The sequence below is a fragment of the Triturus cristatus genome, chromosome 1_1, assembly GCF_964204655.1.
Source record: "Triturus cristatus chromosome 1_1, aTriCri1.1, whole genome shotgun sequence".
NCBI lineage: Eukaryota > Metazoa > Chordata > Amphibia > Caudata > Salamandridae > Triturus > Triturus cristatus.
In genome coordinates, this window is record NC_140579.1 from 69,684,771 (window position 1) to 69,711,888 (window position 27,118).

General features: G+C 49.3%; 1 protein-coding gene across 1 annotated transcript in view; it reads left to right on the forward strand.

The window, feature by feature from the left end:
• The window catches only part of LOC146869444 (lymphotoxin-alpha-like), a 78,086-nt gene extending 51,550 nt beyond the window's left edge, over positions 1-26,536 (forward strand). Inside the window, exon 4 of the mRNA XM_085599848.1 lies at positions 26,058-26,536. Within this exon, the coding sequence (XP_085455974.1) occupies positions 26,058-26,491 (434 nt within the window). The 3' untranslated portion in view covers positions 26,492-26,536. The remainder of the gene's footprint in view (positions 1-26,057) is intronic.
• The last annotated feature ends 582 nt before the right edge of the window (positions 26,537-27,118 follow it).

Sequence of the window (27,118 nt, forward strand, 5' to 3'; positions counted from 1 at the left end):
TGAGCACATTGCTTCTTTCAGGGTGTCAAAAGCCTTTTGACAACTAACTGTCCAGTTTACCTTCTTGGGCATCTTCTTGGAGGTGAGTTCTGTGAGGGGAGTCACAATGGACCCATATCCCTTCACAAACCTCCTGTAGTACCAGTCAAGCCAAGGAATGCCCTGACTTGGGTCTGGGTTGTTGGAGCTACCCAGTCCAGGATGGCCGGGATCTTGGGTGGTAAGGGTTATACCTGGCCTCCACCTACAAGGTGGCCCAAGTACACCACAGTGCCCTGCCCTATTTGGCATTTGGATGCCTTGATAGTGAGGCCTGCATTTTGCAGAGCCTCTAAAGCCTTCCCAAGGTGGATCAGGTGATTCTGCCAGGTGGAGCTAAAGACAGCAATATCATCAAGATAAGCTGCACTAAAGGACTCCAGCCCAGCCAGGACATGGTTCACCAACCTCTGGAAGGTGGCAGGGGCATTCTTTAAACTGGTAATTCCCATCAGGTGTGGAGAATGCTGTTTTCTCTTTTGCTCCTGGGGCCATGCCAATCTGCCAGTACCCTGGAGTTAAGTCAAAGGTACTGAGGAATTTGGCTGCCCCCAATTTATCTAACAGTTCATCTGCTCTTGGAATAGGGTGAGCATCTGTCTTGGTGACAGAGTTGAGCCCTCTATAGTCCACACAGAACCTCGTCTCTCTCTTTCCACCCTGTTGATGAGGTTTGGGGACAGAACCACTGGGCTAGCCCAGGGGCTCTCAGGGGTTCAATGGCCCCTAACTTCAGCATCTTGCTGACTTCAGCTGTGATGCTTTCCTTGACTTGGTCTGACTGGCGATAGATCTTGTTATTGACAGGTGCACTGTCACCAGTGTCCACATCATGGGTACACCAGTTTGTCAGACCAGGGGTCAGGGAAAAGAGGCTAGCATACTGTTGCAAGACTTGCTTGCAGTCAGTCTGCTGTTGGGCAGAGAGGGTGTCTGAAGAGTCTACACCATCCACTGACCCATCTTGTGGGCTGTAGGAGAGGAGATCAGGGAGAGGTTCACTCTCTGCTTCCTGTTCCCCATCAGTCACCATCAGCATGGTGATGTCAGCCCTGTCATTGTAGAGCTTAAGGCGGTTCACATGGATATCCCTTTTGGGTGTCCTGCTAGTGCCCAGGTCAACTAAATAGGTGACCTCACTCTTTCTCTCTAGGATAGGGTAAGGGCCACTCCATCTATCTTGGAGGGCCCTTGGTGCCACTGGCTCCAAGCCCCACACCTGTTGCCCAGGTTGAAATTCAACCAGTGCAGCGTTTTGGTCATACCAGTGCTTCTGAAGCTCCTGGCTGGCCTCAAGGACCCTGGCACAGCTCTTCCCTAGAGGGTCCCCCTGGGCCCAAGAGTTCAACCTGGTAAGAGTCAAGCTCCATGGGCTCAGTTCCCTCAGGGGTTTCCAAGTCCTCTCCCTGTGGAGAGGGGTCCTGAGTGTTCTGCTGTACAGAAGCTGGTTCCCCAGTCTTCTTACCTTTTCTCTTGGTTGGTTGGGCCATTATTTCAGGCTCCAGACCTACTTTTTCACCCTTCCTCTTGCTCTGTGCTCTGGTTTTGCACACACACCAATTGAGGGATGCCCAGCATGGCTGCATGGGCCTTCAGCTCAACCTCAGCCCAGGCTGAGGTTTCCAGATCATTTCCTAGCAGACATGCAGCTGGCAACTTTGGAGAGACCACTACCTGTTTCAGGCAAGTAACCCCCCCCAGCCTAATGTCACCATGGCCATGGGATGACTAGTGGTGACACTGTCAGCATTGGTGACTGGGTAAGTTTTCCCAATCAAATATTGCTCAGGGGAAACTAGTGTGTCTCTCACCGTAGTGACACTGGCACTTGTATCCCTCAGAGCTTCTACCCTAGTTCCATTCACCCAGGGGTACTGCAAATATTTCTTTAAGTTGGGTGGCCACACAGCTACAGTGGCAAACTCCACTTCCCTCAGTGAGACTAGACTTGCCTCATTGTGTTCCCAGATTTGCTCAGGTTACACTTCTGATCCCATCTGTAAACTTGCTGCCCCAGGAATAGCTGTACTGGGTGCTTTAGGGGCTTTGTTGTGGGGGCAAGATTTATCTACAGTTAGGTGTCCTGACCTCTTACAGTTATTACACCAGGCATTTAAGGGATCTAAGTTCTTCCCCCTATAGGGTTGAGGCACATAGGGAGTAGTTTGGGTCCCACCCCCTGAACAGGTTTTTGGGGCCCTTTGGAAGACTCAGACTTTTTATCTTAGGGATTCTCACCAGCTTTCCCCTGGGGAGGTTTTGTGACCACCTTCTTCTGGTCACCACCAGTGGCTGTCCTTGTCACCCTAGTCTTGATCCAGTGGTCTTCCCTCTTTCCCAATTCTTGGGGAGAAATTAGACCTAGGTCTACCAAATGCTGATGCAACTTTTCAATTGTGCAATTACTTAATATATTTTCCTTCATGAACAAATTGTACAATCCAGTAAAATCATGCACACCATGTCCACCTAACCAACCATCCAGTGTCTTTACTGAGAAGTCTACGAAGTCAATCCAGGACTGGGTATGGGTTTTGTGAGCCCCCCTGAATCCAATTCTATACTCCTCAGTAGTGAATCCAGATCCCTCAATCAGAGTCTTCCTCATGAGGTCATAGTATCCTGCCTCTGGCCCAGAGAGGGTCAGAAGCCTGTCTCTGCAGTTACCAGAGAACAGTTCCCACAGAAGTGCCCCCCAGAGAGGTTTTTTTACTCTTCTTATTTCACAAGCCCTCTCAAAGGCTGTGAACCATTTGGTGATGTCATCACCTTTTTTTTTTTTTTGCAAAAACAATTTTTATTGCATATTTTCAGTTACAATTACCTTTCATTATTTGGTGATGTCATCACCTTCCTCAAATTTAGGGACAATCCCTTTGTGGATTTTAGGATCAGAAGTTTCCTCCCTATCCTGGTTTGTATTATTGCTGCCACCATGGATGGGTGCTAAACCCATCTCTCTCCTTTCTTTTTCTAGAGCCAGGACCCTGGACTCTAGATCCAACCTTTTGGCCAGCCTTGCTAAAAGGCTGCCCTCTTCACTGGTGGGTCCCCCAGTGATCTCTCCGGTACCTGGTTCACCTGTGTGAACTCTAGGTTCCCAGATGCTAATTCTTGGATTCGAGGGTACGGGGGCCCTTTCCTCCCTAGGGAATAGTGTAGGGGGATTATTATCCTCCTCCTCTTCTTCCCTTTTCTCATCTGACTGGTCATCACCATGTTCAGATGGGTGGTCCTTAGCATACTCAGCCAAGAGCTCCTGGAGCCCTAGTTTGGTTGGATGCAGGCCCATTGGTAAATTTTTAATTTTGCATAGGGACCTCAATTCCTTGAAAGACAAGTGTAAGTAAGGTGTGAGGTCGAGCTCCTCCACCAGGTCCATGTTATTATTTTCACTAATAGCTGGGTTTGTTTGAGTCATTCTAACCTGACAGTTCTAATCCTCTACCCGCACTATAGTGACTTTTATTTTTCTAAAATTCTAATGGGACTTAAGTAGGGCCCTGACATGACTTTTAGTATTTTGGAAAAGACCAATCAGAATTCTAAAGGCAATTTTAAGAGTTCTGTCGTGTAATCAGATGGTAACCAAGTAGTCCAACAAAGGCAAGTTTGTATCCCACCGCTGATCCACCAATGCGAGAAAGTGGCTCTGTATATACTGTTCCCAAATAGGTACAGTGTGTACAGAGTCCACAGTTCCCAGAGATTTGGCAGAGGTTAAAGTTAGATATAACCTTACTCTCTAAAGTGGTAGCTTGGTCGAGCAGTAAGGCAGTATCAGAGGACAGTGTAAAGCATTTACTGTACACACTCAGTCAGCAAATGGTCTTACACACTCAAGAACTGAACTCTAGGCGAATGGTTTGAATAAAAAAGATATGGTTGTTTTATTTTAGAACCAACAATAGGTATCAAAATATACTTTCTCAGAATGAGAGGCTTTAGTTAAATACTTTTGCAATCTGCAATTGACTTTTTTAGGTAATAGTTACAGGTTGGTACAATATGCAACACAATTTCAAACACAATAATACATTGAGCTCAATGTGAATTTTAAGTTATTTGCAATAGATTACTTTCAGGATTACTTTTCTAATTCCAGGCCTGGATCCTAGATTCAGTCCTGGGACAGGTCTTGGAAACAAGTGAGTAAATTCGTTTTAGTTACTGTTGTGATTCTTAGGCAATTTTTTGCTATTTTAAAAGTTGACACTTAGAAGAAATTTCATAGAAAAACAGTCAATGATTCCCTATGGGAGAAAATTCAAGTTACAGGTAAAGTATGTTCTTGTTACTTTTGTAATCCAGGGTTGGGCTCCTAGGCTCAGTACTGGGACCTCTATCTAAAACAGGTAAGTAATTATGTTTTCACAGTTGGTACGATTTTTAAAGAATATTTGTAGTTTGCAGAAATCGACACTTAGAAGCAATTTCACAGAAAAACAGTCAATGATTGTGAGAAAGTGGCCTGATATATGCTGTCCACTAGTTCTAGTGGGCACCTTGTGTCAGTCCAAACAACCCCTTATGGTAATAGGTTAAAGACAACCTTTATTGAAAGCTATCCTAGTGGTAGCTATGGAGAGCAGCCTTCAGGCTAAGTCTTGAAGGAATGTAAAGCAGCTTGTTTAACCAGTCTATAATCTCTTGAATGATCAAATGAAAAGACAACCACACCAGGTATATATTTAAAATATATGTATTTAGGTTAACACACACACCTCTAGTCTCTTTATGAGACTGGAGTTCGAAGTACTTAAGTTACAATTGAGCAATCATCAGTAATAGCACAAATAAACGTTTGGGCCCTAGAGGTGTACCAAACCATATACCAAAAAAGTGGTATAAGAACCACGACTGGACTAGACATAAGGCCTAGAGCCTGTAGAATCACTGGGACCCCAAGGAACCACCCAAGGTAGTGACACAGGGGACCCACGGGGACTGTATGCAGTGTGTGAACACAACCACAGGTTCCTGTTATCTTCTATGGGCAATGTCGCGGTTGGAAATTTAAAGATTAGGGACACTTAGGATTGAGTCAGGACCAAACCCTTTTGGACTTAAGAAGTTCTAGGGCTAGCACCCACAGGAGCACCGGAGTACTAGAGTTACCTCACCCAGGGAAGCCAGGTGCATAGGTGTCTTTTGGTGTTGGGTCGCGTCGTCGAATTCAATGGGAGCCTGCAAAGAACTGCTGCTGCCGTGAAGAGGAGAAGTGTCCGAAGAGATCCAAGCCTGGATCTGGGATGGAAGGAACCTGAAAGCAGAGGGGACAGAGTCTGGGTCACTAGCCAGTGACCGAGGGCAGGATGGACCAATGCCCACAGATGTCGGGTGCTTCAGGTGAGTTGATGGGTGTCTTGACTCTTCAGCCACGATGTCCAGGAGGCTTCAACGAAGTCCATGAGCCAGATTCAAGCTGTCCCACAAAGTCTGTTGAGTGCTGCGGTGTCAGTGACCAGATTGGACACAACAAGTCTTGGCAACAGCAAGTCACTGGAATTCAGAGAAAGGACTGCGGTGCAGACCAGCAAGGTCTGAGGGACTCACCCAGCAAGGGTAAGTCAGGGCACGTCTGGAGCAACGAGGAAAGCCCAAGCAGAAGAGGAGTTGTTTTCATGGGGACCTGCTAGCCAATGGGCTAGTGATTGCGAAGGAGCCTCAAGCGGTCGCACTTGAAACTGGCCCATGGGTCACTCATGGAGTGGAGGCCAGAAATCTTCGGTGCAGAAGGTGCTCAAGACTGGGGCTACTCGGAGCCCAAAGCACAACTTCGAGGAGGACCAGAACAATAGTGTTGCTGCAAAAGTTCGCGGTGTCCAGGGGTCACGGTTCCACATCACCCACGATAGCCACGGGCCTCAGCTTTGCTGTGGTCTCAGGGTAGCCTCGGGGAAGTCTGGAAATCCACCTCTGGTGATGCAAAGACTTCAGCGTCCGGCGGGGGCTTGAGAGGTAACTCCCATCCTTCCTTCACCAAGCACAATGGACACCTGACAGGGTGTCCAAACACAAGTTCAAATGGGCTGTAGCCAACCCACTTTTGAGGCACCTCCCTGTATGCAAATAAAAGGCAGGGCAAGAGCAGATCCCATTTTCGCATAAGCTTCTCTGGGAGTCCTTTGATCATGCCCTTTAAGGTTTTGTTGATTCTCTCAACTAAACCATTGCATTGTGGGTGATAGGGTGTGGTGAACTTGTAGTTCACTCCACACTCCTTTCACATAGCAGTCAAGTAACTAGACATGAAGTTTGCACCTGTAGGAGAGTGGCATCGACTGCATAGTTGCCCCCAACTTTTTGCTGATGTTTTGACTGTTTTATGACTCTAGCCAGGCTGTGGCCCTGCTATCCAGGACCCCAGCCTATCTGCTTCTTCTCTAAACTGATGTGAGTACCCTAGGTACAACCCAATTGGATACTGAGGATACCCTGCCAGCCCTTGTAGATGGTACCCTAGGTACCCAGGGCATGGGTCCCTCAGAGGCCTACCAGGGCTGCAGCACGTATTGTGCCACCCTGGGACAGCCATACCAAATGACACCACTAGACCACTACTGTAGTCTGGGTAAGGTGGTGCTTGCACCCCCTTACAGGAATACAGGTACCCTGTATCCCACCTATGTACAACACATGTATTCTCATTGGTCACCCCTCAAGCAGGCCTTGCTAATCTACAAGGCAGGGTGCTGGGATATGTGTGATGGGGGACCCCCTACCTGAGTAGGGCCCCTCTTCAACCCTTGTAAAAATCATTGCTGGGTTGTTTGTAGTGTAGCCATACCATATACTCTTAACCGCATTATAAGTATATCGCGATAGCGTGATAACTTGAGAATGGCTACACAGAACCATATCGTGTTTGGTGTCAAACATGTAGGAATCATACACCCAGTCCAGCCATGGGCATGAGGGCATGATTCCCCCCTGCTAGAGGGGCGATATGGGAAAAGCGGCCGAATTTAGACACCAATTTAAAAGTGCACACGTATCACAAAATGGATGCTACTCGGCACCCACACGACTCTGGCTGCCTGTTGCTGGGTAAAACCCCAGCCTTGGCAGCTGGACAATAGGGATCCTGTTGCAGGGAGGTGCCAGCACCTTCCCAGACAGGCTATGTGGATTGGAACTGGGTGGATGCACCATAGGATGCCTTTCAGAGTTGCACGTAGGCTGCTACAGCGCCTACATTCTGCATACACCGCCTGGAACCGGTTCAGGGGCATCCTGCCCCTCGCCCAGGCGGGAAACACACAAAAGGGGAGAGGGTGTAGCCACCCTTTGCCGCCTCAACTCCCATTGGTGGACACTGATCTGGACACTCCCCTAATCTTGTGGATAAAGGTGAATAACGTGTCCCCAGAGAATCAGATTAATCTTGGACTTCACAGACTTGACCTTCGACGAGCTGCTGCCCAGCGGACTGAAGAAATCTCCCTTGGGGTAAAGGAGCTACCCCCCCTGCTTGGCAGGCACCTGAAACACTGCAAGTGACCCGGTTGGAACTTTGCTGCTCCTTCGGACATCGACAACTCCTCTCAACCTTGAGGTGGGTTTCCTAGCATCCCAGAGGCCAGTGAGCATGCCCAGTAAGTCTGAGCACCGTGGACCACGTGGGTGCCGAGATCTCCACTACCCCAGGACACCGGACACCTCTTGTGTACCACATGACCCTGACCAGTGGGGAAGTTGTGCTTTGGCCCAATATTGAGCCAACCTCTCAGCAGCAACTGTGCCAAAGATCAGCGCCCTAGCTCACTCCGGTGGCCCGTGGGCTCCCTTTTACGCACTCCAAATTGCTCCCTTCCCCGGTCCCTTGTCTCTCGACTTGTGGGCCCTAGCGGAGGACAATCTTTACTTTTAAGAGTTCTCCTGGTTGCTCCAGGCCTGCTCTACAGTCTCCTTGAAGTAGACCTCGCTCAGACCTCGTGGGTCTGCATCAGTAGCTGATTTGTTCATCTTGCGTGGGTTGCGGTTGCCAAAGCTTAGTGCATCCAATCCGGACACTAACACCGCAGCGACCCTAATCCTTCGTGGGCCAGTCGCCCTCCAGAAGCTGGCCTTCCTTGAAGCCTCCCGGAGCCCGTGGCTGCAGATCCAAGCTACACCTTTTCCACTTGAAGCACCCGACATTGAAGGGCTCTTTTCCTTGAGCTCCCTGGTCACTGTGCCGTGACCCAGACTCTGTCCCCTCTGCTTTCAGGTTCTCCTCTACAAGATCTACAACTTCATTCTTCACGGCATCATCGACGCTTTTGGCTAGCAGCAGTTTTGTACATTTTCCAATTGAAAATCAGCCCGCGAACCCGACATCGAAAACGACCTATGCACCCGGCTTCCCTGGGGCAGGTAAAAGTGGTACCTCGGTACTCCCGTGGTAGAGGGCTCCTCAAAAGCTTAACTCTAAGTTTTTAACTTTGAACTCCTGCTAGAAGTGTCTTTAATCTGTTTAAATCAAACGCGACATTCTCCATAGGCTTTAATAGAGATCCCGATAGCAGCTATTTCCACTGCACGTGCCTCCCGTGGGGCCCCTTCCTCATCACCTGCGATGGATTCTCAAGGGGCCAGCAATCCTAAATGCCCTAGGCATTTTCTGTAGAATTGTCGTGGTTCTTATACCCCTTTTTTAATATATGGTTTGGTCCCCACCTGGGGCCCTGTGATTCCAGTGCTATTTATTGTATCTATAAATGCTTGTTTGAATTGTAACTTTACCTCTAGCCTCATAAAGAGACTTGAGGGATTCTGTTTAGAATAAATATATATATTTTATATATATACCTGTGTGGACTACTCTTTCATTTGGTCATTCAAGAGGTTATCTATGGTAAAACAATAAGCTTAACACTCCTTCAAGACTTAGCCTGAAGGCTGCTCTCCACAGCTACCACTAGGATAGCTTTCTTTAAAGGTTGTCTTTTAAACCTATCACCTTAAGAGTCGAATTGGACTGGTGCAAGGTGGCCACTATAACTAGTGACCAGCATATGCCAGGCCAACTTCTCACATTGGTGTGCAGCGGTTGGATTCAAGCTTGCCATTGTTTTACCAGATAACAAATTGAATTTCTAAAGTGAAAGTCACTTGGTACTAAAGGTACATATAAATTCAAGATTAGAATATAATAAGATCTACTGAACTTAGAAGTTGTGTGTAGAGGGTTTAGCACACCTTGACTACAACTCAAGAAAGGGTTCAGTAGGCCACACCTAGTGTGGGTAGATACACCAGTACCACTACACTAGAAATGTCTTTAAGTTCAGGTGCCCATAAGGCTCTGGAAGGACCGCATAGGGTTCCAGTCGACAAATATGAGCATCTCTTATTTGCTGAGCTTAGGGAGATGTGCACCACTAGGCAACTTAAGACAAACAAAGGTGCCAATACTCAACGTCTCAGGGAAATCCTGCTCATAGCAGACTTTAAGCAGACTTTAGTGTCTGATGGGGTAGACAGGTTGGGTGGGCATCCCCCAGAAGAGGACACCCCTGGGGTGGACTCTGATGAGGACCAGGAAGAGGAAGATGAACTTGACCTGGATGAACAAAACCATTCACAACATGGAGGTGATGGCCCAAGAGGCACTCTCTCCATCCCTCCAGGGAGAATGGTGGATCCAAACAGAAGGAACAGATCCCCCTCAGTGGGGTCCAACCATTCTGAGAGATCCAAAGGGACCTCTGCCTCTTCTCAGAGAAGAGAATCCTCCCAAGAGAGGAAATGCAGACTGATCCAGTTTGAGCAGGCTAAGCTACAGCTCAGGAGAGAACAGTTAGCATTGGACAGGGAATCCCTGGAGCTTCAGAAAGCTTCAAGAAAATGGGGTCTAGAGACCCCTGGTGGCAGTAATACCCCTAGAGTTAGAGAGAAAGCTGACAATAGGAATCTACATAAGATTGTGCCCCCCTATCAGTCAGGGGATGATATCCACAAATGGATCACCGCACTTGAGAGGGCCTGTAAAGTTCAGAGGGTCCCAGTAGAGCAGTGGGCAGCAATCTTATGGCTCTCCTTTGCAGACAAAGGTAGAGACAAGCTCATCTCTGTCAGAGAAGAGGATGCAGATGATTATTATATCTTGAGAGATGCTTTGATAGATGGGTTTGGCTTAACCACTGATCAATATAGACTAAAGTTCAGAGACACCCAGAAAGCACAGAATCAAGATTGTGTTGACTTTGTGGATTGTGCTCCCAAGGCACTAGAAGGTTGGTTAACTGGCAGTAAAGTAAATGATTACCAAGGATTGTATAATCTCATAATGAGGGAGCAGATCCTTAATAATTGTCAGAATCAGCTCTTACATCAGCACCTGGTGGACTCAGATCTGACCTCTCCCCAAGAATTGGGAAAGAAGGCAGACAAATGGGTCAGAACCAGGATTAAGCAGAAGGTCCAGCCCTTGGGGGGTGCAACTAAAAAGGAAGATGCCAAGAACTCTGAGATGGGTGGGGAAAAGGGAAAAGACCAGCAGTCTTCAACAGGCCCCCAAAAATCTGCATCTGATAATACCCAAGCTACTAAAGCTAAACAACCAAGGAAGCCATGGTGTAAAGTCTGTAAACAGAAACCCCATTGGACTTCAGATTGTAATAAGGCCAAAGACTCCACAAGTACCACACCTTCCCCTAAGGCACCTGTTCCCCCTAGTCCAGCTATAGGTGGTGGTACACAGAACAAGGGCATAGTAGGGTTGACCCTGGGATCTGGAGAGGATTCTGGCCTAGTCAGAACTCCTACTCAGGCTGTCTTAGTTTGTGATGGGGACTTGTCCCTATTTGTGAGTCCCAGTGGTCTGGGCAAATACAAGCAACAGCCTAAAATAAATGGAAGGGAGTCATTAGCTTACAGGGACACAGGAGCCAGTGTCACCATGGTGACTAAGGACCTTGTGGACCCTAGCCAGATCATACTTGGGGAAACTTACCAAGTGACCAATGCAAGCAACGTTAGTACTAACCATGCTCTAGCAGTTGTAAACTTCTCCTGGGGAGGGGTAACTGGCCTAAAGAAGGTTGTGGTGAGTGCAGACCTACCTGTTGAATGTTTGCTAGGGAATGATTTGGAGGCCTCAGCATGGGCTGAGGTGGAGCTAACTGCCCATGCAGCAATGTTGGGTATACCAGCAGAAGTATTTGCCCTGACAAGGTCAAAAGCAAAGCTGAGAGGAACTGAACAGGCCTTGGATCCTGGAAGAATGGACCAAGGACCTTCCAAGAGGAGGAGTAGCAGGGGTAAGGCAGAACCTTCCCCCCAGGAGCAGTCTGTAGAGACTCTTTTAGCAGAAGAAGATCTATCTCCTGAAGAAGGAACTGCCCCGGATGAACTGGAACCTGATCAGGTCGAGTTCTTGGGGGCAGGGGGACCTTCTAGGGCAGACTTGAGCCTGGAGCAGCAGAGCTGCCCCACTCTTGAACGCCTCAGACAGCAAGCTGCTGCTGAGGCTGCAGGGAATGCCAGTGGGACCCATAAGATTTATTGGGATGATGGGCTCCTATACTCTGAGGGTCGAGACCCCAAGCCTGGTGCAGCCAGGAGGTTGGTCATACCTCAGAAGTTTAGGGGTTTCCTACTCACACTGGCCCATGATGTTCCCTTAGCAGGACACCGAGGCCAAAACAAGACTTGGGACAGAATTGTCCCTCACTTTCATTGGCCACAGATGAGTGAGGACTGTAAGAGCTTTTGCAGCTCTTGTAGTACCTGTCAAGCCAGTGGCAAGGCAGGCAAGTCCACAAAGGCCCCCCTGATTCCATTGCCTGTGGTGGGGGTGCCCTTTGAACGGGTGGGGATTGATATAGTTGGTCCCCTGGACCATCCAACAGCATCTGGGCACAGGTTCATTCTGGTGGTAGTGGATCATGCCACCAGATAGCCAGAAGCTATTCCACTTAGGACCATCACAGCACCTGTGGTGGCAAGGGCCCTCCTGGGAATCTTTTCCAGGGTGGGTTTTCCTAAGGAGGTATTGTCTGACAGAGGAACAAACTTTATGAGTAGCTACCTCAAGGCAATGTGGAAGGAGTGTGGTGTCAACTATAGGTTCACCACCCCTTACCATCCTCAATGCAATGGTCTTGTTGAGAGATTCAACGAGACCTTAAAGGGTATGATTAAAGGGCTCCCAGAAAAGCTTAGGCGAAAATGGGATGTTCTTCTGCCCTGCCTTCTCTTTGCATACAGGGAGGTGCCACAAAAGGGGGTTGGTTATAGCCCCTTTGAACTTTTGTTTGGCCATCCTGTTAGAGGGGCACTCTGTCTAGTGAAGGAGGGATGGGAGCAACCTCTCAAACCCCCTAAACAGGATATTGTGGACTATGTACTTGGTCTCCGCTCCCGGATGGCTGAGTACATGAAGAAGGCAACTAAAAACCTAGAGGCAATTCAGGAATTACAGAAAGCCTGGCATGACCAAAAGGCTGTACTGGTGGTGTACCAGCCAGGACAGGAGGTATGGGTGCTGGAGCCAGTGGCCCCAGCAGCTCTCCAAGATAAATGGAGTGGACCCCATACCATTTTGGAAAAGAAGGGAGAGGTCACCTCTCCCTTCTTTTCCAAACCTGGACCTTGGCACTCCCAGAAGTCCCCACAGGGTACTTCATGTTAATAGACTGAAAGCATATGTGGACAGGGCTGACATGGGCTTGCTCATGGCAACAGATGAGGGACAGGAGGAAGAGAGTGACCCTCTCCCAGACCTGCTCTCTCACATCCCTGACGATGGGTCAGTTGATGGAGTAGCTTTGGCAGGCAGCCTCACTGACCAGCAGCAAGCAGACTGTAGACAAGTTCTTCAGTCTTACAGACATATGTTTTCTCTGACTCCAAGTCAGACCCCCTGGTGCACTCATGAAGTGGACACTGGGGACAGTCTGCCTGTCAATAATAAAATCTACAGGCAACCTGACCATGTCAGGGACTGCATAAGGACAGAAGTCCAAAAGATGTTGGAATTAGGAGTGATTGAGCCCTCAGAGAGCCCTTGGGCTAGCCTAGTAGTCCTTGTACCAAAACCTCACACCCAGGATGGTAAGAGAGAGATGAGGTTCTGTGTTGACTACAGGGCACTCAATGCAGTCACTAAGACTGATGCTCACCCAATTCCCAGAGCAGATGAGCTCATAGATAGATTGGCCTCAGCCAAGTATCTGAGCACATTTGATCTGACAGCTGGCTACTGGCAGATAAGGTTAGCTGAGTCTGCAAAAGCCAAAACTGCATTTTCTACCCCTGGTGGGCATTATCAATTTATTATAATGCCCTTTGGTTTGAAAAATGCACCTGCCACTTTTCAAAGGTTGGTGAACCAAGTCCTCTCAGGCCTGGAAGACTTTAGTGCAGCATATCTAGATGATATTGCTGTCGTCAGCTCCACCTGGGAGGATCACCTGATCCACCCGAGGAAAGTTTTGGAAGCCCTGCAAAAGGCAGGGCTCACTATCAAGGCTACTAAGTGCCAGATAGGGCAGAGTCAGGTTGTGTACCTGGGTCACCTTGTAGGTGGAGGCCAGGTTCAACCACTTCAGAGCAAAATCCAGACCATCATGGACTGGGTTGCTCCAACCACCCAGACTCAGGTCCGAGCTTTCATGGGCCTGACTGGTTATTATAGAAGGTTTGTAAAGGGATATGGATCCATTTTGACTCCCTTGAATGACCTAACCTCAAAGAGGATGCCCAAAAAGGTTCAGTGGACTGTCAGCTGTCAGAAAGCTTTTGATGACCTAAAACAGGCTATGTGCTCTGCTCCAGTGCTCCAAAGCCCCAACTACTCCAAAGAATTCATAGTTCAAACTGATGCTTCTGAGGTGGGGGTAGGTGCTGTATTATCACAACTGAATGAAGAGGGCCAGGATCAACCAGTAGCTTTTATTAGCAGAAGGTTGACCCCCAGAGAGAACGTTGGTCAGCTATAGAGAAGGAGGCCTTTGCTGTGGTCTGGGCCTTGAAGAAGCTGAGGCCATACTTGTTTGGCACTCACTTCCTTGTTCAAACAGACCATAAGCCCCTCCTAGGGCTAAAACAGATGAAGGGTGAAAACCCTAAACTACTCAGGTGGTCCATTTCCCTACAGGGGATGGACTTTACAGAGGAACATAGACCTGGGAGCAACCATGCCAATGCAGATGGCCTCTCCAGATATTTCCACTTAGATCATGAAGACTCAACTGGTCAAGGTTTGTTTAATGTCCCTGCGTTTGGGGGGGTGGGGGGGGTTATGTAGGAGAGTGGCATCGACTGCATATTTGCCCCCAACTTTTTGCTGATGTTTTGACTGTTTTATGACTCTAGTCAGGCTGTGGCCCTGCTATCCAGGACCCCAGCCTATCTGCTTCTTCTCTAAACTGATGTGTGTACCCTAGGTACAACCCAATTGGATACTGAGGATACCCTGTCAGCCCTTGTAGATGGTACCCAGGGCATGGATCCCTCAGAGGCCTACCAGGGCTGCAGCACTTATTGTGCCACCCTGGGACAGCCATACCAAATGACACCACCAGACCACTACTGTAGTCTGGGTAAGGTGGTGCACCCTGTATCCCACCTATGTACAACACATGTATTCTCATTGGTCACCCCTCAAGCAGGCCTTGCTAATCCTACAAGGCAGGGTGCTGGGATATGTGTGAGTGGGGACCCCTACCTGAGTAGGGCCCCTCTGCAACCCTCGTAAAAATCATTGCTGGGTTGTTTGTAGTGTAGCCATACCATATACTCTTAACCGCATTATAAGTATATCGCGATAGCGTGATAACTTGAGAATGGCTACACAGAACCATATCGTGTTTGGTGTCAAACATGTAGGAATCATACCCCCAGTCCAGCCATGGGCATGAGGGCATGATTCCCCCCTGCTAGAGGGGCGATATGGGAAAGCGGCAGAATTTAGACACCAATTTAAAAGTGCACACGTATCACAAAATGGATGCTACTCGCCACCCACACGACTCTGGCTGCCTGTTGCTGGGTAAAACCCCAGCCTCGGCAGCTGGACAATAGGGATCCTGTTGCATGGAGGTTCCAGCACCTTCCCAGACAGGCTATGTGGATTGGAACTGGGTGGGTGCACCATAGGATGCCTTTCAGAGTTGCACGTAGGCTGCTACAGCGCCTACATTCTGCATACACCGCCTGGAACCGGTTCAGGGGCATCCGGCCCCTCGCCCAGGTGGGAAACACACAAAGGGGAGAGGGTGTAGCCACCCTTTCCCGCCTCAACTCCCATTGGTGGACACTGATCTGAACACTCCCCAAATCTTGTGGATAAAGGTGAATAACGTGTCCCCAGAGAATCAGATTAATCTTGGACTTCACAGACTTGACCTTCGACGAGCTGCTGCCCAGCTGACTGAAGAAATCTCCCTTGGGGTAAAGGAGTTACCCCCCTGCTTGGCAGGCACCTGAAACACTGCAAGTGACCCGGTTGGAACTTCGCTGCTCCTTCGGACATCAACGACTCCTTTCAACCTTGAGGTGGGTTTCCTAGCATCCCTGAGGCCAGTGAGTGTGCCCAGCAAGTCTGAGCACCGTGGACCACGTGGGTGCCGAGATCCCCAATACCCCAGGACACTGGCCACCTCTTCCGTAGCACATGACTGTGACCAGTGGGGAAGTTGTCCTTTGGCCCAATATTGAGCCAACCGCTCAGCAGCAACTGTGCCAAAGATCAGTGCCCTAGCTCACTCCGGTGGCCCGTGGGCACCCTTTTACGCACTCCAAATTGCTGCATTCTGAGGTCCCTTGTCTCTCGACTTGTGGGCCCTAGCAGAGGACAATCTTTACTTTTAAGAGTTCCCCTGATTGCTCCAGTCCTGATCTACAGTCTCCTTGAAGGAGACCTCGTTCAGACCTCGTGGGTCTAGACCAGTAGCTGATTTGTTTATCTTGCGTGGGTTGCGGTTGCCAAGGCTTAGTGGATCCAATCCGGACACTAACACCGCAGCGACCCTAATCCTTTGTGGACAGTTGCCCACCAGAAGCTGGCCTTCCTAAGCCTCCCGGAGCCCGTGGCTGCAGATCCAAGCTACACCTTTTCCACTTGAAGCACCCGACATTGAAGGGCTCTTTTCCTTGAGCTCCCTGGTCACTGTGCCGTGACCCAGACTCTGTCCCCTCTACTTTCAGGTTCTCCTCTACAAGATCTACAACTTAATTCTTCACGGCATCATCAACGCTTTTGGCTAGCAGCAGTTTTGTACATTTTCCCGTTGAAAATCAGCCTGCGACCCGACATCGAAAACGACCTATGCACCCAGCTTCCCTGGGGCAGGTAACAGTGGTACCTCGGTACTCCAGTGGTAGTGGGCTCCTCGAAAGCTTAACTCTAAGTTTTTAACTTTGAACTCCTGCTAGAAGTGTCTTTAATCTGTTTAAATCAAACCGCGACATTCTCCTTAGGCTTTAATAGAGATCCCGATAGCAGCTATTTCCACTGCACGCGCCTCCCGTGGGTCCCCTTACTCATCACCTGGGGTGGATTCTCAAGGGGCCAGCGATCCTAAATGCCATAGTCATTGTCTGTAGAATTGTCGTGGTTCTTATACCACTTTTTTAATATATGGTTTGGTCCTGTGATTCCAGTGCTATTTATTGTATCTATAAATGCTTGTTTGAATTGTAACTTTACCTCTAGCCTCATAAAGAGACTTGTGGGATTCTGTTTAGAATAAATACATATATTTTATATGATTCAAAGGTTGGTCGCACTCTGCTCGTCACACCAGCAAGTTGCCCCAAGGAACTGTGGTAGATGTAGTGGCGACGGCGAGTACGCCTATGCCACGATGTATGTAGAAAAGTATGTGTTGCATTAGCCATCCCTGGACACGTGTTTCGAGGTAGTTGCCTCTCGTCAGCAGGGAGCAGGTCAGTGTAAAGGGGTGCCGCGTGGACTGCCAAAATGTAATTAAAACAGGTGAAGTACCTCTCATGGCACGCAGGTGCAGGTCCAAGGCTCGTCAGCCCGTTGGCTCAAGGGAGCCGTAATAAATGATTCAAAGGTTGGTCGCACTCTGCTCGTCACACCAGCAAGTTGCCCCAAGGAACTGTGGTAGATGTAGTGGCGACGGCGAGTACGCCTATGCCACGATGTATGTAGAAAAGTATGTGTTGCATTAGCCATCCCTGGACACGTGTTTCGAGGTAGTTGCCTCTCGCCAGCATGGAGCAGGTCAGTGTAAAGGGGTGCCGCGTGGACTGCCAAAATGTAATTAAAACAGGTGAAGTACCTCTCATGGCGCGCAGGTGCAGGTCCAAGGCTCGTCAGCCCGTTGGCTCAAGGGAGCCGTAATAAATGATTCAAAGGTTGGTTGCACTCTGCTCGTCACACCAGCAAGTTGCCCCAAGGAACTGTGGTAGATGTAGTGGCGACGGCGAGTACGCCTATGCCACGATGTATGTAGAAAAGTATGTGTTGCATTAGCCATTCCTGGACACGTGTTTCGAGGTAGTTGCCTCTCGTCAGCAGGGAGCAGGTCAGTGTAAAGGGGTGCCGCGTGGACTGCCAAAATGTAATTAAAACAGGTGAAGTACCTCTCATGGCGCGCAGGTGCAGGTCCAAGGCTCGTCAGCCCGTTGGCTCAAGGGAGCCGTAATAAATGATTCAAAGGTTGGTCGCACTCTGCTCGTCACACCAGCAAGTTGCCCCAAGGACCTGTGGTAGATGTAGTGGCGACGGCGAGTACGCCTAGGCCACGATGTATGTAGAAAAGTATGTGTTGCATTAGCCATCCCTGGACACGTGTTTCGAGGTAGTTGCCTCTCGTCAGCAGGGAGCAGGTCAGTGTAAAGGGGTGCCGCGTGGAATGCCAAAATGTAATTAAAACAGGTGAAGTACCTCTCATGGCGCGCAGGTGCAGGTCCAAGGCTCGTCAGCCCGTTGGCTCAAGGGAGCCGTAATAAATGATTCAAAGGTTGGTCGCACTCTGCTCGTCACACCAGCAAGTTGCCCCAAGGAACTGTGGTAGATGTAGTGGCGACGGCGAGTACGCCTATGCCACGATGTATGTAGAAATGTATGTGTTGCATTAGCCATCCCTGGACACGTGTTTCGAGGTAGTTGCCTCTGCTCCCTGCTGACGAGAGGCAACTACCTCGAAACACGTGTCCAGGGATGGCTAATGCAACACATACTTTTCTACATACACCGTGGCATAGGCGTACTCGCCGTCGCCACCACATTGACCACAGTTCCTTGGGGCAACTTGCTGGTGTGACGAGCAGAGTGCGACCAACTTCTGATTCATTTATTACGGCTCCCTTGAGCCAACCGGCTGACGAGCCTTGGACCTGCACCTGCACGCCATGAGAGGTACTCTACCTGTTTTAATTACATTTTGGCAGTCCACGCGGCACCCCTTTACACTGACCTGCTCCCTGCTGACGAGAGGCAACTACCTCAAAACACGTGTCCAGGGATGGCTAATGCAACACATACTTTTCTACATACACCGTGGCATAGGCGTACTCGCCGTCGCCACTACATTAACCACAGTTCCTTGGGGCAACTTGCTGGTGTGATGAGCAGAGTGCGACCAACTTCTGATTCATTTATTACGGCTCCCTTGAGCCAACGGGATGACGAGCCTTGGACCTGCACCTGCGCGCCATGAGAGGTACTCTACCTGTTTTAATTACATTTTGGCAGTCCACGCGGCACCCCTTTACACTGACCTGCTCCCTGCTGACGAGAGGCAACTACCTCGAAACACGTGTCCAGGGATGGCTAATGCAACACATACTTTTCTACATACACCGTGGCATAGGCGTACTCGCCGTCGCCACTACATTGACCACAGTCCCTTGGGGCAACTTGCTGGTGTGACGAGCAGAGTGCGACCAACTTCTGATTCATTTATTACGGCTCCCTTGAGCCAACGGGCTGACGAACCTTGGACCTGCACCTGCGCGCCATGAGAGGTACTCTACCTGTTTTAATTACATTTTGGCAGTCCACGCGGCACCCCTTTACACTGACCTGCTCCCTGCTGACGAGAGGCAACTACTTTGAAACACGTGTCCAGGGATGGCTAATGCAACACATACTTTTCTACATACACCGTGGCATAGGCGTACTCGCCGTCGCCACTACATTGACCACAGTTCCTTGGGGCAACTTGCTGGTGTGACGAGCAGAGTGCGACCAACTTCTGATTCATTTATTACGGCTCCCTTGAGCCAACGGGCTGACTAACCTTGGACCTGCACCTGCGCGCCATGAGAGGTACTCTACCTGTTTTAATTACATTTTGGCAGTCCACGCGGCACCCCTTTACACTGACCTGCTCCCTGCTGACGAGAGGCAACTACCTCGAAACACGTGTCCAGGGATGGCTAATGCAACACATACTTTTCTACATACACCGTGGCATAGGCGTACTCGCCGTCGCCACTACATTGACCACAGTTCCGTGGGGCAACTTGCTGGTGTGACGAGCAGAGTGCGACCAACTTCTGATTCATTTATTATGGCTCCCTTGAGCCAACGGGCTGACGAGCTTCGGACCTGCACCTGCGCGCCATGAGAGGTACTCTACCTGTTTTAATTACATTTTGGCAGTCCACGCGGCACCCCTTTACACTGACCTGCTCCCTGCTGACGAGAGGCAACTACCTCGAAACACGTGTCCAGGGATGGCTAATGCAACACATACTTTTCTACATACACCGTGGCATAGGCGTACTCGCCGTCGCCACTACATTGACCACAGTTCCTTGGGGCAACTTGCTGGTGTGACGAGCAGAGTGCGACCAACTTCTGATTCATTTATTACGGCTCCCTTGAGCCAACGGGCTGACGAGCCTTGGACCTGCACCTGCGCGCCATGAGAGGTACTCTACCTGTTTTAATTACATTTTGGCAGTCCAGGCGGCACCCCTTTACACTGACCTGCTCCCTGCTGACGAGAGGCAACTACCTCGAAACACATGTCCAGGGATGGCTAATGCAACACATACTTTTCTACATACACCGTGGCATAGGCGTACTCGCCGTCGCCATTACATTGACCACAGTTCCTTGGGGCAACTTGCTGGTGTGACGAGCAGAGTGCGACCAACTTCTGATTCATTTATTACGGCTCCCTTGAGCCAACGGGCTGACGAGCCTTGGACCTGCACCTGCGCGCCATGAGAGGTACTCTACCTGTTTTAATTACATTTTGGCAGTCCACGCGGCACCCCTTTACACTGACCTGCTCCCTGCTGACGAGAGGCAACTACCTCGAAACACGTGTCCAGGGATGGCTAATGCAACACATACTTTTCTACATACACCGTGGCATAGGCGTACTCGCCGTCGCCACTACATTGACCACAGTTCCTTGGGGCAACTTGCTGGTGTGACGAGCAGAGTGCGGCCAACTTCTGATTCATTTATTACGGCTCCCTTGAGCCAACGGGCTGACGAGCCTTGGACCTGCACCTGCGCGCCATGAGAGGTACTCTACCTGTTTTAATTAAATTTTGGCAGTCCACGCGGCACTCCTTTACACTGACCTGCTCCCTGCTGACGAGAGGCAACTACCTCGAAACACGTGTCCAGGGATGGCTAATGCAACACATACTTTTCTACATACACCGTGGCATAGGCGTACTCGCCGTCGCCACTACATTGACCACAGTTCCTTGGGGCAACTTGCTGGTGTGACGAGCAGAGTGAGACCAACTTCTGATTCATTTATTACGGCTCCCTTGAGCCAACGGGCTGACGAGCCTTGGACCTGCACCTGCGCGCCATGAGAGGTACTCTACCTGTTTTAATTACATTTTGGCAGTCCACGCGGCACCCCTTTACACTGACCTGCTCCCTGCTGACGAGAGGCAACTACCTCGAAACACGTGTCCAGGGATGGCTAATGCAACACATACTTTTCTACATACACCGTGGCATAGGCGTACTCGCCGTCGCCACTACATTGACCACAGTTCCTTGGGGCAACTTGCTGGTGTGACGAGCAGAGTGCGACCAACTTCTGATTCATTTATTACGGCTCCCTTGAGCCAACGGGCTGACTAGCCTTGGACTTGCACCTGCGCGCCATGAGAGGTACTCTACCTGTTTTAATTACATTTTGGCAGTCCACGCGGCACCCCTTTACACTGACCTGCTCCCTGCTGACGAGAGGCAACTACCTCGAAACACGTGTCCAGGGATGGCTAATGCAACACATACTTTTCTACATACACCGTGGCATAGGCATACTCACCGTCGCCACTACATTGACCACAGTTCCTTGGGGCAACTTGCTGGTGTGACGAGCAGAGTGCGACCAACTTCTGATTCATTTATTACGGCTCCCTTGAGCCAACGGGCTGACGAGCCTTGCACCTGCACCTGCGCGCCATGAGAGGTACTCTACCTGTTTTAATTACATTTTGGCAGTCCACGCGGCACCCCTTTACACTGACCTGCTCCCTGCTGACGAGAGGCAACTACCTCGAAACACGTGTCCAGGGATGGCTAATGCAACACATACTTTTCTACATACACCGTGGCATAGGCGTACTCGCCGTCGCCACTACATTGACCACAGTTCCTTGGGGCAACTTGCTGGTGTGACGAGCAGAGTGCGACCAACTTCTGATTCATTTATTACGGCTCCCTTGAGCCAACGTGCTGACGAGCCTTGGACCTGCACCTGCGCGCCATGAGAGGTATTCTACCTGTTTTAATTACATTTTGGCAGTCCACGCGGCACCCCTTTACACTGACCTGTTCCCTGCTGACGAGAGGCAACTACCTCGAAACACGTGTCCAGGGATGGCTAATGCAACACATACTTTTCTACATACACCGTGGCATAGGCGTACTCGCCGTCGCCACTACATTGACCACAGTTCCTTGGGGCAACTTGCTGGTGTGACGAGCAGAGTACGACCAACTTCTGATTCATTTATTACGGCTCCCTTGAGCCAACGGGCTGACGATCCTTGGACCTGCACCTGCGCGCCATGAGAGGTACTCTACCTGTTTTAATTACATTTTGGCAGTCCATGCGGCACCCCTTTACACTGACCTGCTCCCTGCTGACGAGAGGCAACTGCCTCGAAACACGTGTCCAGGGATGGCTAATGCAACACATACTTTTCTACATACACCGTGGCATAGGCGTACTCGCCGTCGCCACTACATTGACCACAGTTCCTTGGGGCAACTTGCTGGTGTGACGAGCAGAGTGCGACCAACTTCTGATTCATATATTTTATATATATACCTGTGTGGACTACTCTTTCATTTGGTCATTCAAGAGGTTATCTATGGTAAAACAATAAGCTTAATATTCCTTCAAGACTTAGCCTGAAGGCTGCTCTCCACAGCTACCACTAGGATAGCTTTCTTTAAAGGTTGTCTTTTAAACCTATCACCTTAAGAGTCGAATTGGACTGGTGCAAGGTGGCCACTATAACTAGTGGCCAGCATATGCCCGGCCAACTTCTCACAGCACCCCTGTCAGATACTACCTCCTTGGGAAAGCCAACTCTTGAGAACACACTCAAGAGAGCTCTTGCCACCACAGGTGCTGCAGTGGTCCTTAGGGGAATTGCCTCTGGGTCCCTGGTGGCATAATCCACAACCACCAGTATAAATATGTGCCCAGATGCTGTCTGAGGATCCATGGGACCAACAATGTCAATCCCAACCCTCTCAAAGGGAACCCCCACCACAGGTAGTGGTATCAGGGGGGCCTTTGTAGTGCCACCTGCTTTGCCACTGCCTTGGCAGGTTACACAGGAGCGACAAAACTCCTTTGTGTCTTCAGACATGTGGGGCCAGTGAAAGTGAGGAACAATTCTGTCCCATGTCTTGTTCTGGTCCAGGTGTCCTGCTAGGGGAATATCATGGGCTTGTGTCAATAGGAAACCCCTAAACGTCAGAGGTATAACCAACCTCCTGGATGCACCAGGCTTGGGGTCTCTACTCTCTGAGTATAGGAGTCCATCATCCCAATAAACTTTATGGGTGCCACTAGCATTCCCGGTACAAAAGAGGGTGGTGATGGACGGAGCATCAGAACCAATCAAACACTCACACCCAGTCAACAGATCCGGGTTTGATCCATCACCGTTCTTTAGCCCACTCTGCCACCCCAGTTCAGACATGGCCATATGCAAATCAGTCTGACCCTGTGCCTCATGGGAACAGTCCAGCCCGAACTGCCAAGCCATGCCTTCCCTGGACCGGAAACAAGCTGCCTAGGACCGGTTTCTGGCATTTCAGCCGCCTTCAGCCAGGCTTGCTTGAATCCAGTGGCAAAGTGAGCAAGGGACTCAAGTCTGAGCATACCCTGCCAACTTATGGCAAACAAAGCGTTATAAAAGAGGGTGGTGATGGACGGAGCATCAGAACCAATCAAACACTCACACCCAGTCAACAGATCCGGGTTTGATCCATCACCGTTCTTTAGCCCACTCTGCCACCCCAGTTCAGACATGGCCATATGCAAATCAGTCTGACCCTGTGCCTCATGGGAACAGTCCAGCCCGAAGTGCCAAGCCATGCCTTCCCTGGAGCGGAAACAAGCTTCCTAGGACCGGTTTCTGGCATTTCAGCCGTCTTCAGCCAGATGATCGTCCATCACCACCCCCTTTTGTACCGCTTTGTTCGCCATAAGTTGGCAGGGTATGCTCAGACGTGAGTCCCTTGCATTGATGGATTGGTGGTACAGTACAGCAGGTATCTGGGCAGCAAACATTGATGCATTGGTGGTACAGTGCAGCAGGTATCTGGGCAGCAAACATTGATGCATTGGTGGTACAGTACAGCAGGTATCTGGGCAGCAAACATTGATGCATTGGTGGTACAGTGCAGCTGGTATCTGGGCAGCAAACATTGATGGATTGGTGGTACAGTACAGCAGGTATCTGGGCAGCAAACATTGATGCATTGGTGGTACAGTGCAGCAGGTATCTGGGCATCAAGCATTGATGGATTGGTACAGTACAGTGAGTATCTAGGCATCAATCATTGATGGATTGGTGGTACAGTGCAGCAGGTATCTGGGCATCAAGCATTTATGGATTGATTGTACAGTACAGCAGGTATCTGGGCATCAAGCATTGGTGGATTGGTGGTACAGTACAGCAGGTATCTGGGCAACTAGCATTGATGGATTGATTGTACAGTACAGCAGGTATCTGGGCATCAAGCATTGATGGATTGGTGGTGCAGAACAGCAGGTATCTGGGCATCAAGCATCAATGGATTGGTGGTATAGTACAGCAGGTGTCTGGGCAGCAAGCATTGATGCATTGGTGGTACAGTACAGCAGGTATCTGGGCACCAGGCATTGATGGATTGGTGGTACAGTGCAGCAGGTATCTGGGCATCAAGCATTGATGGATTGGTGGTACAGTACAGCGAGTATCTGGGCATCAATCATTGATGGATTGGTGGTACAGTGCAGCAGGTATCTGGGCATCATGCACTGATGGATTGGTACAGTACAACAGGTATCTGGACATCAATTATTGATGGATTGGTACAGTACAGTGAGTATCTGGGCATCAACCATTGATGGATTGGTGGTAGAGTACAGCAGGTATCTGGGCATCAAGCATTGATGGATTGTTGTACAGGACAGCAGGTACCTGGGCATCAAGCATTGATGGATTGTTGTAAAGTACAGCAGGCATCAATCATTAATGGATTGGTGGTAGAGTACAGGAGGTATCTGGGCATCAAGCATTGATGGATTGTACAGTACAGCAGGTATCTGGGCATCAAGCATTGATGGATTGGTACAGTATATTGAGTATCTGGGCGTCAATCATTGATGGATTGGTGGTAGAGTACAGCAGATATCTGGGCATCAAGCATTGATGGATTGTTGTACACGACAGCAGGTATCTGGGCATCAAGCATTGATGGATTGGTACAGTACAGTGAGTATCTGGGCATCAAGCATTGATAGATTGTTGTACAGGACAGCAGGTATCTGGGCATCAGGCATTGATGGATTGTTGGTAGCGTATAGCAGGTATCTGGGCATCAATCATTGATGGATTGGTACAGTACAGCGAGTATCTGGGCATCAAGCATTGGTGGATTGGTACAGTACAGCGAGTATCTGGGCAACAAGCATTGATGGATTGGTACAGTACAGTTAGTATCTGGCATCAAGCATTGATGGATTGGTGGTACAGTACAGCAGGTATCTGGGCATCAAGTATTGATGGATTGGTAGAGTCCAGCAGGTATCTGGGCATGAAGCATTGATGGATTGGGGGTACAGGACAGAATATATCTGGGCATCAAGCATTGATGTATTGGGGTACAGGACAGAATATATCTGGGCATCAGTCATTGATGGGTTGGTGGTAGAATCCAGCAGGTATCTTGGCATCAAGCATTGATGGATTGGTGGTGCAGGACAGAATGTATCTGGGCAACAGGCATTGATGGGTTGTTGATACAGTACAGCAGATATCTGGCATCAAACATTGATGGATTGGTGGAACACTACAGCAGGTATGTCTGTGTCATGAAGAGATGCAGAATAACTGGGCATCTGTGCTTCACACATGTATTGGCTTGTTGGTACAGTAGAGCAAATATTTCTGCATCAAGCATTGTTGGATTAGTGGGCATTATATAGTGTATCTATGCATAAAGCACTACAGTGGGGTATCTCTGTGTCAAGCACTGATGGAAATCAGGAGCTGGTATCTCCTCATCATCCAATGATGGGCTGGTGGGGCACTAGAGTGAGTTTCTTCAAAGGAAGTATTGATGGTTTAGTGTGAATTTTGGTCAGGTACCTCCAAATCAAGCATTGATGGTTTGATGGAACCCAAGAGCAGGTATCTCTGCGTCTAACAAATGCTCTCAAGTTTCTTTGCTATGTAGATGTTGGGTTAAAGGCTACTGTTAATCATGGTGCTGATGTTGAGCTGAGGACCACTTATAACTGTGATTTGCTTATGCCTGTCTTGGCTTTTTATGCTCAAAATAACCCAAAATTCACTATTGAACCCTGTACTCACCTCTGTTTTATGATTGGTTGCAGGTATAACTGAGAAGAATGGGAGATCAGTGAAGTGGTCAGACAGCACCCCGCATGCATTCACACGTGGCCACGTTCAACTTCAGAACAACTCCCTGGTGATCCCATCTACAGGGATGTACTTCGTCTACGCCCAGGTGGTCTTCAGTGGCAGCAGCAGCCCCGAAGCAGGGGCTCTCTACGTCTCACACATCATCATGCGTTTCTCCAAGTCCTACCCTGAGCCCTCTCCCCTGATGAGCGCCCAGAAGACAACGTTTGTTGAAGCAACACCAGCACACGGCAAGAGGCCAACCAGCCGCTGGTTTCGCACCATATACCAGGGCGCGGTGTTCCACTTGGATAATCGGGATCAGCTGTCCACGCAGATGGAGCACCATCTTTCTCACTTAGTGGTCTCTTATGACTCAACTTACTTTGGGTTGTTTGCAGTGTAAAAAGCCAGCTAAGGGTAGAGGCAGGGGAAATGCCACCAGCCACGTTTGAGCGCATATTTATGTTACATGACTTAATTTATTTATTTATTTTGACAAAAACTGAAAACAAAATGGAAGGACAATCCAACCTGGGCGTGGCTTCAGCTAACGTGCCACGTGCAGGTGTGCTCCGCATCACGTGAGATAAGCTACCATTGTGGAAGGGTTGTACGACGGTACAACGCATGTAAATACATCGTGTGCCTTTGCCACGCATTTTTTTTGCATGCATGTTTTTACAGCGAAAATGCATTTACAATGCATGCCAGTACTACGCATTGTTTTTAGATTTAAAAGCAATGTATTTGTGGGGGGAGATTCGCTGTAAAACTATGCATCCTAAAAAATGCGTGGGAAAGGCACAACGCAGTAAAAACCTCGCTGTAAAGGCTGTTTCCCCTGTGGAAGAGTTACACATTACACAAGTATTCTGAATGTACTGAAAAACGAAATGAAGCTAATATGTCTTTATCATTCCTCAAGCAAGGAGCATGACAGTGATATTTGCGAAATACTATTGGGTTTCCAAGATGCATTAATCTTCCTCAACGGTGCTCAGTCCTCCAGCCAAAGCACTGGAGGATGTTT